Here is a 13,385-nt window from a genome sequence, read left to right on the forward strand (position 1 = left end):
AATAACCAAAGTGTCTATGCAAATAGAAATTCCTGAATATCAACTCAGTCTGAACAGAATTCCTCTCGTGTCGATGTTTTTTTTTTTTTTTTTTTTTTTTTTTTTTTCAATTCAATTTTTGATGAGGTATCAACTGCAGAAATGCTCAGGCATGCCAAAACTGAGTATTTGAGTGTCTGTAGAGATGAGTTTGATATCAAAATTAAGAAGGCTCATTTATCATGTGAAATAACTGAGACGAGCTGAAAAAAAATTGCAGCAATAATGCTTCCGTTTGTCTATTGCGTTATTTTGATTAATTTGATATTTTTCCTGTAAAATTAATTTATTGACATTTGCTATTTTGAAATATTTCTTTTTTATTTTACTCATGTTATAAACTTTCAAGCCAAATTAGCATTTTGAATTTTAAATATTATTAAATTATTATCAATAAATTTCTCATCATTTGAATTACCAATTTATGAATTATTTGTAATTGTTAATACTTTTTAAGTCAATGTTGAAATATTTTTTACACATTTTTATTAGAAGTGGAGATTTAAATTAATGTCAATTATTAGGTACCATTTATATTTTCTAATTTTTCATTTATTATTTTTTTAATAAGCAAACCCTCATTAGAAAATCAACTTTCGAAAAGTTCATAATTTCATATTCGCCCTGAATGGTTGTATTCTAGCCAGTTTGTTTTTCGTATGCGATTCTGTTTTCCAAAAGATTTACTTAATTAAGTTTCGATAAGTTCGAAAGTTCAAATTCACCCTGAACGGTTGTATTTTTCACCAGTTTGTTTTTCGTACGCGATTCTGTTTTCCAAAAGATCTAAGTACTTAATGTTCGTTGTTTTTACATGTTATGTACAGCGTTGGTTTTAACCAATACCGTACATTGTCGATCGAAAATAATTCCACCAGTGCACCATTTCTTATCTCTGTAAAATTCTTCTACGGCGGTGACCAGAAGTATCAGCCCAAGTGTCTGAGGAGCCAATCGAGCCAAACGTAATTAATGAAACAGCAACCCCTGCTGTCGAAGCGGCCGCCAACACGAGCTCAAGCTCAAGGGGTGGTAGAGGTATTGGGCCAAAAAAAAAATCCAATGTGTAAGTGGAATAAGAACTATGCTAGGCTAATTTCTGCTAAAAAACTGTTGTCTTATGATGGGTACATTTACAATAGCTATTGAAACTTATGACCACAAAATAACATAAGTCTCATCCAGGTGCCCAAAGTCTCCCTCTTGCTTGTATTGTCCAATTTAATATAAATACAAGCAAAGGAGAGACTTAAAATCAATTCATTTTAGAATTTTCAAGAGTTTACTTCATTCTTGCTAATTCAAGTTCTTTTATTTTGTGACCTTTTTTTTTATCAATATTTAAATAGATCGCGAATTCATTTAATTTCTATTTCGCGAATCAGTTCAACTTTGAGTTTTGTCTGTTTTCATTTTTACTCAATTTAAAATCTCCGATTCATTTATTATTTTTATTTTCAAATTTCCAAATTCGTATTTCTGATCTAATCTCTGGTTTCCAAACCTTAATTCATTTCACTCGGAGCAAGAAGGAATCTTGTCAAAACTGTAAGTTTTTGATTATACTTATTTATTATTCAATTTATTTTAAATTTTTAAACTGAATTTTCTTGGTATATTTTTATTTTAATTTCTTATTACATTACATATTTTAATAATTTGATCGTTTTTATTTCTATTTCTTATCATTTTCACAAATGAACAACTTTATAATTTCCTATTTTTTTTTTTTTGTACAATAACCAAAAAGCAGCAATGAAAAAAGGCTTCTATAGAAAAATCTGCCACTAAATAGCCAAATGTGGAAGATAATCAGTCTTCAAATGGAGCGTCAAATTCGAAAAATAATTCTTCGTATTGCATCATCTGAGAGATGGAAGATAAAATAGATATGCGCCAGTGTGCCATGTGTCGCACTTACGTTCATGAAATCTGTGGCTGATTTTTTTCATTATATTTTTCGCCCAAATTGATCGATTTTTGCCAAAAAAAAAAAACAGCTCTCGCAATAATTCTTAAAGGGCGCCCAACTAAATTATCAATCCGAATATGTCGATTTTTTCCGTAATTTTTAATTTTTACAATGAAAATCGATTCCCTCTATTTTGGGAACCCCTCCAATTCTCAGAAAACTAGATTAGAAATCAAATCATAACTGAACCATTAAATTTGGGATATCCGAATTACTCTCTCCCACCTGCTTCAACTTTCTGGGGAGGTGTTAACTAAAGGATTATCGCCCATTCTGCAAATGAAACGACAAAAGTTTAAAACAAATAAATAATTATATATTCGAGTAAAAAAATGACCATTTCATAAACCATATGGTACACCATATTATGAAGAATAACATAAAACAACCAATTCTGGCAGGCTTAGCACAAATTCTGATACAAAAAATATTTTCAAATTTTCAATAAAAATAGTATAAAAAACTGATATCATTCTTCGTATAATACAAAGTAATTTGTACGGTTTCCCTTCAACAGGTCTTATGTGTTCTGCCATGTTGTTTCAAATGCTTCAAAAGTTTAAACCCAGTACCACAAAGCATACATACGAAAGGTCGCTCTTCCGAATGCACAACTTTATGATTTTTCAACTGATACTGATCGACGAACCCTTTGCCGCATTGATCACACATGAAATTCGCCTCACCCATATGCCTTTTAATATGTATACTCAAGTGGTGACTATTCGAGTAGCGTTTACCGCATAAATGACAACCGTGTCTTTTGATACCGAGATGATTTTCGACGTGTTTGGTCAGCGATGAGTTTTGCCGGAAGGTTTTACCGCACAGGTCGCATATCAGTGGTTTTTCACCTGTATGTATACGTCTATGCTCTTCCATGTACCTTTTATTGGAGAAACATCGACCGCAGATATCGCAAGCGTGCTCTTTGATCCCTTCGTGAACGTACCTACTGTGCACTCTCAATAAAGCCTTAGTACGGAACTGTTTACCGCAAAGTTCGCAAGTGAATGGTTTCTCTCCGGTATGCACTCTCATATGCTCTTCCATTTTATTACGTTCGTTACGACAGGTGAACGAGCACTGCTCGCATTTTAGGTATTTGCGACCGTTCAAAATGAACACGTTTTTGGGTAAATCTTTATGTTTCAGATTCTGATGCGATAGCAGAGCACCTTTGGTTGTGAACGATTTCTTACATTTATCGCAATTTAAACGACTAGATGAATGTTGATTCACGTGCCTAGTAAACGAATGTCTTTTCAAGAATATTTGACCACAGACGGCGCAAATATAATACCCGGCGCTAGTCTGCGAAGATGGTTCACCACGTTCTGGGACGGTATAAGTTCCAAACTGTCTAAACGATTGCTTAGCTAGTTCTTGTATAATTTTAGACTCCTCTTTCTTCGCTGTGCTCGATCTCAGCCCATAAGACAATTTAGGTGTTTTAAAACCGTGAACCGAACTTAAATGTTTTCGTATTTCCCCCTTGGTGGAGAAAATTTCGGCGCAGTTGGCGCATTCGTAGGCTGCACTGTCGCTTGCGGCGTTTTCCGACGAAATATTAGATTTTTTACTACATGCGAGCGTCTTGGGACTTTTACGAGAACAGCGTCTGGCTACAGCGATAGAAAGATATTGTCGACGAGCTTCCATTGTCTCCTCATCTTCGTCGTGCTCATCTGACGCGTCGGAGATTTCTCGATCATCAAAATCGTCATCGTTTACGACTATCTGCTTCTCATGTTTTTCATGATCATTCAAATGCTCAATCAGGGTAACTTTATCACCGAACTGAACAGCGCAGTTATCACACTCGTATTCACTATTTTGGGGCAGCTGATCGATAGTATCGGTTATTATCTCATCAACTACTTCCCCTTCGTCTTCCTCTATCTTTTGACCAACTCTATAAAACAACTCGAATGAATTTCTCAGCAATTCTTTACGATGGGAAGCGCGTAAATGACGATTACGTTCGTCTACTTTAAGAAACACCATAGGACAATAATAACATTTGAATCTGTTCAACTCGGAACATTTTTGGCATCGAGTTCGACTCAATACGCAATCGCATAAATCATTCGAGGACCCAGTTAACCCATCATCGTCTATTATTTTGCTCGTTAACGCAGGCCTTTCTCTAGTTCTAGGTATTTTTGCGCTGCGGCGACGCTGTTGTTGTTGTTTTGGTCGCTTTTTGGAAGTGCTCCTTTGAGCTACTTTCGTTAATCGATCATCACGGTCATTGTAGTAGTATTCGTAGTCGTAGTCGTTAATGTGATCTGATCTGTTGTAGTCGTCGCCGCTGTCGCAATCGCTCCATCGCAAATACCTGGAAAAAGAGAGGGCACATGCGTTATCGCCCACCATTATCACTACGTATAGTTCATTGCTTTTATTTTTTTTACATAGGAAAGGAAACGAAAGCTGAAACGCGAGTGGGAAGTTTTACGATGAAAACCAACCTCGCTATAATATTGTTATCATTTTTTATAGATTATTTTTACCAAGTTTTTCGGCAATAAGACTGCATTATTAGTACAAAAAAGGATATGACATTCAACACTGCAACAAACATTTTTCACCTGATGTAAGTCGAGTAAAAACTTTCAAATATGTATTGTTTTCAAATTTTTTTTTTATTACGACAGAGATCAGCTAATCGACAAAACAAATGGATCTAAATTCAAAATTTCACTCATCAAATTCATCCCTGCCCATCTCAAGATCACTTCTCAAACAGGAAACGGAAAAGGAAACGTCAATATTGCTATCTAACCATAAAAATAATTCAAATGATAGCGTAATATTATCGGAATGCATTGTTCAAAATAATCAAAATAACGTGTACTTTGATAAGCATTTGTATATTACAAAAATGATCACCATTTCAAAGATATTTATCCCAAATATTGTGGAACAAGTGCAAAGGTTTTTGGTAAGCACATTCAAAACAGTATTAAAATGATTCTCATGCTTTGAAAAATTGAAAAAAAAAATCTGGCGAAAATCAAAATTAATTCAAAATGACTCAACGTTTCAGGTTATTTTTTTCGTTCTTTTTTTTCCAAGATGAAAACTAATGGACAATACTTTCAAAAAAAAGAGAAAGATCTGAACAAGCATTTAAACAAAAGTTTTGAACTTAGCTTATCGAAACTGAAGAATCGGGTCAGTTTTAGAAAAGAGCGAGAGGGGGGAGGGGGTGTGATCGTATCCTGAAGACTCACTTCCGACTGCCACGTTCAAGAATACATCACACATGACATGATTACAAATGAAAATCATATTATATGTAGTTATACGAAAACGAATTCGTAAAAATAGTATCGTTGCTGGTTAATTTCAAGTCTCATAGCAAAATGCGCAGGTAGTGGCAGAAATTTACAAAAACGAATAAAACGTAAGCTTCAGGTTACTTCGGTAAAATGTAAAATAATTTCCTCGAGCCTTCTGTCCTCATGTTGCAAAAAGCATGCATAATTGAACGTACATAAAATGCATCAAGATTTCACCAATTTTCATTAATGGATCCCTTACACTTGGACAGCAAAAAAATACCCAGGAATAAAATCACTTCGAAATATAGCCTCGATAAAAACCACATAATGCTTTCAAATATCAACAAGTATGCATCAAAAAATTTGGGGACACAGCTTATCGTAAGATGCAAAATATGATACAAATTTTTACATGTTCAGTCATTCGAAACATTGATATTTCGCTATGATTGCAATAATTACCAAAATGCTCAACCTCGAACACATTCCCCCACCTGCACTGCGACATCCAATCTCATCAATATCAACGATAAAATCCGTACTATTGGATTCGAATCCAAAATCAAGTATTAAAAACCTCAATACACATAGTACTGCCAGTACAAATAATAAAACGACTAAAATTTAGCAGATTAAGCGCAGTAAAAACGCGAACAATACGATTGGGTATACGTAGCATGCTTCATAAAATTGCCTGAGTTACGAGGCACGCAGAGAATAATTCTTTGAGTTCGTAAGTCGAAAGAGAATGTATAACAATCTTAACATAAACCCACAAAAATGTTAGTGATAATCAACTTGATGCTTTACCTTTCATCACTTTCTTCTAATTCAGTCTCATTAATTAATGATTTAGTTTCGCTTAACGTAGGTATTTCGGTAGGATTCTGAAACACACGCATCACGATTACAGAAACGAATCATCACCACATGAATATCAAGAAAAATAAACTAATTGGCTTACATCTTTAAACGTATTAGATTCTAAATTGCTGGTACTAGGAGTTTCGGTAGGGAGATTTACAGGCGTATCGTCGTCGTAATCATCTCGAAAATCATCAGCAAAATCTCCACAAGAATCATCTTCCTGTAAATATCATCAAAAACGATAAATAACATACATACATATATAAGCTAGTTCGTTAGAGTTGAATAATATTACAAATCGACAGTTTACCTGATACAATTTCTCATCAACAGCTATAATTTCACGTAATCTTTTATCAGCTACGCGACAACTTTCGTAAAGGTTGTGCCATGAAATTAACGTAGAGGCACATTGATAACAAATTTGCAATGGTAATTTGTCAGCTTCGGTAACCTACATAAAAAAAAAGGAAATTAGCAACGAACAAAATGAAACCGATGAAAGTTAAATAGTGAATGTTCCGAGTATACCTTAATTATGGGAAGGTGCGTTTCTATTTTAAGAGAAAGATTGTGTTCCAAACCTTCTCCTTGGAAAATAGGAATAAACTGATTATCCGTATTGGCACATAATCTGCATAACTCGCCGGCATCTGTTTTAACAACGAAGGTCCCATCGACGTTAACATCAACGATTTTCTCTTGAGTTTCCATTATTATAATATTATGAGATCACGAACTGTAACAAAATTAATGACGGTAATTTAAACATTGAACGGAAAAAATCAATCGAGTACACGAAAAACAAACACGACGAAAATAATGCTACCATAATCTATTATCCATGTAACGACTCCACCACACGTGTATTCTACAAGAATACTTCAATAATGTTGGGCGGTATATTAGAGGCATTTTTACTACCGTTAGATACGTTCAACGATATCAACTAATTTATAAAATGCAAATAATATGAGAAGTAATAATTAGAAAAATTATAAAGTGATGAAACATTACCATGGAATACAATTCGAAGGGGCCATCGGGTGGAAGAATATAGCAATACAAAGTAACGAAGTCGAGTACAAGTTGACAGAATGAAGTTGAGTAAAATAACACACTCAAAATCACATTTCTATAACTTAACTAGATATAAGAAGAAATGCATTAACAATCCTTATACGAATTAATATCACTTTTAAAACAATTACATTAAATTTAAAACAATGCGCAATTATTTCGCAACGACATTATTTTCAAAGGGAATATTTTTAAACAAGATGGCGAGATGAGCGTTTAAGTTTGGAGATGGTCTATACTCACCACGTTCATGGAACACAAGTGAACGACTGACTGAATCATATGTTCGATTTCCGATCTCATCTGATCCATCACTCAACACTCATACGGCACTGCTTTACGAGCATCCTTTCGCGTATTTTATTTCGATTTAAAATTTTTTTCATTGCAATTTTTGTATTTTGGTAAAATAGCTGTTTTCAGTGTTGGGGGGCGTTGTGTCCGCTCACCTCGGCTTCGCCTCGGTTGCGCGGGTCGCTTTGTTGTTCATACTATGTCTGTTAACTTCCCTCGGCCTTCGGCCTCGGTGAGCAGTGCTGTGAGAACGAACGAAAACGGGAACGGGAACGCATAAAGAACGCAACTTTTCAAATTTCCTTCAAAGAACGAACGGATAATCACACAAATCCTCTTGAAGAACGTTCTTACTGAGAATGAGAACATTAAATTTGTGAGAACGAGAACGGGAACGGGAACGGAGTGCTAATTTGCCATTCTTAGATGTTCTTTCAGGGTTCTCAAATTACCTCCCAAAACTCTGAAAAATAGGAAAAAATATGCTTTTTCCACAAACTTTTAGTAGTTTTTGGGTACAATAGAAGAAAATGAAAAAATTTCCATCAAAAATGGCTTCGCTTGTACCACAGAACCCTATTGGGAACGGGAACGGGAACACAGGAACGTAAATTTTGGAAATTTGATTGAGAACGAGAACGGGAACGGGAACGGGAACGCTTCTGCTTATGAAGCATAAGAACTAGGAACAGGATAACAGGAACGAGGTGTTAGATTTTTGGGAGTGATAAGGAATAAAGAACGGCGTTCTTTATTGTGAGAACAAAGAACGGGAACGGGAACGAGCACTTCCGCGTTCTCACAGCACTGTCGGTGAGTACAGTTTTTTTATAAACAACCGCAAGTGCTACATACACGGTAAATGTCCAGCCTCCGTCTGAACTCACCAAGGGGAGTAATGCTCATCGAGTGAAATATAAATTTTAAACGGCTCGGCTTCGCCTCGCCTAATGCGCGCACTATCCAAAAAAACAGTATTCGTGACGAAAAAGAAGGAAAAAATAAAATAAATTCACATGATCGTTCAATAATCAATTTGAAAAAAATTTGAATCGAAAAAAAATTTAAAAAAATTTTCAGGATCTGGCGGGGATCGATCTCTAGACCTTCCGCACTGTAATCCATATCTTTCACCACTCAGCCATCGACACTGCTTATCGAATAGCGTTTTCGTTCGGTATACAAGCTGGCAAACAGCGACGAAAACTCTTTGACTATATAATACTGGACTGCTAGCACCTACCTAAATTACACGTGAATTTGATAACGTCGCGTTGCCAACATGTATAACGTTATTCCGGTTTATAAGGCTCTGTTCGCACCCTCTCTTACCGCACTTCAGTGGAATCACCAAAGTGAGCGTAAACAACTAGGGCGAATTCCACTGAAGTGCGGTGAGAGAGGATGCGAACAGAGCCTTATAGAACGGACATGTTGGACCCGTCACGTTCATCACTGCTAGCAGTCCAGTATTATATAGTCAAAGCGAAAACTACCCCCCCACGCGCGCGTATACATGTACGCGTACGCGCTCGCAACTAGCAAAAAAGAACGAATCTGCACTGATACTTCATTGTTATGTTCCATGAACGTGGTGAGTATAGACCATCTCTTAAGTTTGGCGATGGTTTCAGATTTGACGGGTGGTGGGGGAAAAATTTTAATGGTGGGAGAAAAGTTTCCAGAAAATTTGGCTTGTGACTTGCGTAAAATCATAAAAATTATACGACATTCGGTCGAAGTGTCAGTATTTTTTTCTTTCAGCCAATCAGCAACGTTCGTTTTTTTCGTTCTTTTGGTTCATTTGGTTCGGACATTTTCGTTCATTTTTCGTTCGAAAATTCAAAAATTATCTGTGATAAAAAATGAACGACAAACAAAAATTCAAACATACGTGTACTTCTTTTGGAAATAGATGATTAGATGATAATAATAATTCATTATTGAAGTTTTCGATTAATTTAATACATTTCTAGCATTTTTCTGGTATTTTTCTTTACAAAATGACTACAGATTCCGATAAAGAAGTAAGTAATGCTCATTATTCTAGTTCTGTGTATTGATTATTCGTCTTGAGATTCTTCTGAATGATCTTCCAAGCTACGTTGTAACTACCACTAATTCTTGATATTTCTCTTGATTGTAGGTGAAACCTGCGAAAGTTAATAAATGGGATGGATCCGCAGTGAAAAATGTATTGGATGATGTCGTAAGAGATGTAAGTTATTTGAAATATTGACGTGTTTCCATTTGGCAGAGATATGCCGGCTCAAAATCTTCTGTTATCCACGTCAACTACGTACATATAAACAATTTTATTGCTGTTTTTAAATTATGATTTCAAATTGCAGATTTTCACGAAAAAGCTTAAATACCTCGAAGATTATAAACTGATTGATGGACGACTCGCGATTTGCGCTGTAGCTGTTGGTGCAGCTATGTTTGCTTTGGTTTGGGATTATTTGTATCCTTTCCCATTGTCCAAGTACGAATTTTAAATTTCCTGTTGTTTTCATGTTCTTCTGCATCGTAATCATTATGCTTTGATTTTCAGACCTTATTTAATATACTGTGTCGTATTTTATTTCTTTATGATGGGCGTTCTTACGTTGTACGTCACCTACGTGGAAAAAGGCATTTTCGTCACAGTTGTGCAACGAGATCCCTCCGGTTTTGATCCTGATATTGTTTGGGAAGCAAGTTCTACGTTAGAAAAGTAATTTATATGATCCTCATTTCCTCCCCTTTTTTTTTGGTAAGCTGGAATGTATCTAATTTCGGTTTCTCTCTTTCTCCACAGATACTGCGACAAATACAATTTGTCATTGGTTACAAAAAGCAGAAAAGATGATACCGAAAGAGAAACTTCATTTTCCAAATCTATCGCGTTATTTTTTGATGATAATGGTACCATAGTTCCTGAAAATGTCGAAAAAGAAGTTTTGAAGTTACATGCTTCGTTATCAAGTAGTAAAAAGAATAAATAAGTTTAATTGAATTTCAATTACAATAAGTTTTACTTTTAATTTATCAGCTTAGCGAATTGTTTATTCCGTAAGTGATTTTTGTATTCGCATTGTTTGTGTATTTTTTTCATTACTTCATTGTTGTACTACACTTTTGAAGATTGAATTCATGATTTTCATTTTGTAAAAATTCGTTTATTTTATTGATGAAATCGGCGTTGTTATTTAACGTTAGCGTAACGCGTGTTTCTAGTGTTTCTAAAAGATCACATTTTATTTATTTTTCATTTTATTGTCTTCGGTGTATCTTCTGTAATTGTGTATGTAGATCTGTTACGCTTTTTAAATAAAGTTGTTTTCTGGGTAGTTCTTTGAATAATTCAAGCTGTACAAAGAAATCTTACTTGAAGTCTGTAGTTGGATCGTAGTCGGGGACGTGGCATTTTTGCCTGAATTTTCTGAAACTTTCAACTAGTGATCGAATTTTTAAAGTTCAAACATACTCGTGTTAACGACATTACGATTTATCCAACTTGAAGCATCCAAGCTACACAGGTCATTTTTGAGTTTGAGCTTGAGCCCGGATACAAAGAATTGATCGATAAAGAAAGAATCTAAATAGCCGTGTGAACATTTCGCTTATCAATTGTTGCCATCTCTTTATCACCAACATTTTTAACTATAACATTTCTCAGGTTTTTTGTGAATTTTGTTTCGTTTTAGAAGATATAGAATTAATATTAGAATTAATTCATCTTGAAAGTATCACCGATTAGCCAATGTACCTGAAATTGAAATTAAAATGAATGAATCGGAGTAAGAATTTTTTTTAATTAAAATTATTTTGTGTGATGCTGTATTGGGTACTGGTTTTTATCACTATTCACTAATGATTTTTTTCTGTTCCTAGTCCCCTCAAAGTGGAGAATTTAACGAATGGTGAGGTCGATATGCAACAAAATGAAGAATACGAGCATCAATACACTACGCATTCATCCTTAAACGATTTTTCAAATCTTGGTGCTATGAATGTCTGCGGACTATGTGGAGCTCTTGGAAAATTATTCATTCAAGTTGAAGAAAACATAGAACTAACATCATACATCAAGAAATATATGCCTTTCGTCAACGTAAAATTCTATGCATGTAATTTAAAATTGATGCATTGGGGAAGAGCGAATTTTATTACGTTGATTGTTTATAGATGCAGAATCATTTTTCTGATTGTATTTGCTATCAGTGTTCCTCACAATTGAATTCTTGGAATGGGTTTTATCGCAATTGTTCCACGGTCAATTCAAAATTTAATCCGGAGTCATCAGCTCTAGCTCCAGGAACTGAGGTACCTATCCATTTGTTTAAATATTTTGTTTGCATTTTTTTCCTATTTTAAAGGTGATTTTTTTTTAGCGCCGAAGATCGAACAAGAAACAGAATATTGCATCGAATTCAGATCCTGAAAATCCTGTTGATAAGATATGTGAAAGGTAAATTAACACAATATCAGTGAAATAACAAAATACTCAAGTATACTTTTGAGACTGATGCATTTCTCTTATTCAGCTACAATTGTTTGGAGGAGAATCCTTCTACAGAAAACATCACTCGCACTATGAACATCTTAACGGATTGTTTGAAATCATTAATAGCACAACTGAAGACAGTCCCATCGATCTCGACCGATAAAAGTTTGTGTATTATTTTATTTTAGAAATTTGCTTTTGCTTAATCGAAATTAAAATACCGATTACGAAATTTTTTAGATCCGCGTGGAGTATCACTAATTGGTGGTGATAATGAAGACGACGAGAATAGCTCTGAATTCTTAAGAATGGTCAGACCGGTTGACGTGATTGAGGTGGATTTATCAGAATCTGATATTGATAACGATACCAAAAGTACAAAGGTATGTCATAGTCATAATGACTGTAAATTTTTCAATAGTCTATGAAAAGAAAATACATTGTCCTCTACAAAAACTGATTTTTCAGCCACTGAAAAGAGTTCATCAAGTGCAATCACATCATGGTGTTGTATTTTATGATGAAGATGGATACGCCTATCGTGTGAACAAAAAACAACCTGGCAAACTGTATGTGCGTTGTTCCGACAACAAATGTCCTGTTCGAGGTATGATGTTACTCTTGCGAAGGAAAACAAAATTTTCTTCGCAATATGTTAATAGTCAAATAGGATTCTTCATTTAAGTAACTCGTCTGTTTCTTTCTTCAAGGAAGCATATTTGGAAATTCATTTCGATGCAATAAACACACTCATAATCATCCACCTTGTGTTTCTCAAGATGGAAGATTTCTCAAGCCTAAAGAGAGAGTCATTGAAGTTGGAGTTTGGGCCTAAAATCTACCAACTATGTGAGCTTTTTTTATGCTGTCTATTTTTATGTTTATATGTATTTATTATATTTGTATTCCTGAGAGCAATTTCTTTTCCTACGAAGTTAATATGTATAACCAGCTTCAAATTTGTACTACTTATATTTCCTTTAATGTTGTTGGTCTGATTATATTCCAATAAATATGTTACGTATGTTGATTCTCAATTATTCAGAAGGTTAATTAAATGAAAGTGATGTGAGTTGTAACGACGAAACACAAATTAACGATTTATTAAAAAAATGGAAAATACTTAATAACACGAACAACATAATTTAAAGCGATTTATAGTAAATTATACGAATTTTAGCAACTAAATTCCAACAAAAGGCAATCATGAGAATCCAAGCTGGTGTCATTGCAGCTCGCAAAGGGATTCGAATTTGACTTTCTTCTTCTCCTAAATGCAAACACAAAAGTATTTGAAAAACTATTTTTAAAATGACACATATCAGGAGCCAAGTTTTCCAAAGCATTGTTTGAA

At 34.6% G+C, this 13,385-nt stretch overlaps 3 protein-coding genes across 4 annotated transcripts in view; 2 read left to right on the forward strand and 1 right to left on the reverse strand.

Annotated features, from left to right (window-relative positions):
• The window catches only part of LOC135835593 (zinc finger protein 62-like), a 45,405-nt gene extending 37,147 nt beyond the window's left edge, over nucleotides 1–8,258 (reverse strand). Inside the window, exons 1-5 of one of the 2 annotated variants that reach the window (XM_065349928.1) lie at nucleotides 7,186–8,258; nucleotides 6,700–6,907; nucleotides 6,479–6,622; nucleotides 6,266–6,388; nucleotides 6,112–6,188 (exon numbers count right to left, since the gene is read on the reverse strand). In XM_065349928.1, the coding sequence (XP_065206000.1) occupies nucleotides 6,112–6,188; nucleotides 6,266–6,388; nucleotides 6,479–6,622; nucleotides 6,700–6,882 (527 nt within the window). In that variant the 5' untranslated portion in view covers nucleotides 6,883–6,907; nucleotides 7,186–8,258. The remainder of the gene's footprint in view (nucleotides 1–6,111; nucleotides 6,189–6,265; nucleotides 6,389–6,478; nucleotides 6,623–6,699; nucleotides 6,908–7,185) is intronic. The other variant, XM_065349927.1, reaches the window with a different exon arrangement.
• Nucleotides 8,259–9,409: 1,151 nt separating this feature from the next.
• Nucleotides 9,410–10,874, forward strand: Spase25 (Signal peptidase complex subunit Spase25). Its single transcript, XM_065349951.1, has 5 exons — nucleotides 9,410–9,569; nucleotides 9,689–9,760; nucleotides 9,894–10,027; nucleotides 10,097–10,258; nucleotides 10,343–10,874. Exons 1-5 carry the CDS (start codon nucleotides 9,546–9,548, stop codon nucleotides 10,527–10,529), a joined length of 579 nt encoding a protein of 192 aa, XP_065206023.1. The 5' UTR covers nucleotides 9,410–9,545; the 3' UTR covers nucleotides 10,530–10,874.
• Nucleotides 10,875–11,024: 150 nt separating this feature from the next.
• Nucleotides 11,025–13,068, forward strand: LOC135835600 (uncharacterized). The gene is made up of 8 exons (XM_065349948.1): nucleotides 11,025–11,324; nucleotides 11,419–11,638; nucleotides 11,713–11,850; nucleotides 11,919–11,995; nucleotides 12,072–12,196; nucleotides 12,272–12,414; nucleotides 12,500–12,638; nucleotides 12,742–13,068. Exons 1-8 carry the CDS (start codon nucleotides 11,311–11,313, stop codon nucleotides 12,864–12,866), a joined length of 981 nt encoding a protein of 326 aa, XP_065206020.1. The 5' UTR covers nucleotides 11,025–11,310; the 3' UTR covers nucleotides 12,867–13,068.
• Nucleotides 13,069–13,385: the final 317 nt, after the last annotated feature.

The sequence above is a fragment of the Planococcus citri genome, chromosome 2 (genome assembly GCF_950023065.1).
Source record: "Planococcus citri chromosome 2, ihPlaCitr1.1, whole genome shotgun sequence".
NCBI classification, from domain to species: Eukaryota; Metazoa; Arthropoda; class Insecta; order Hemiptera; family Pseudococcidae; genus Planococcus; species Planococcus citri.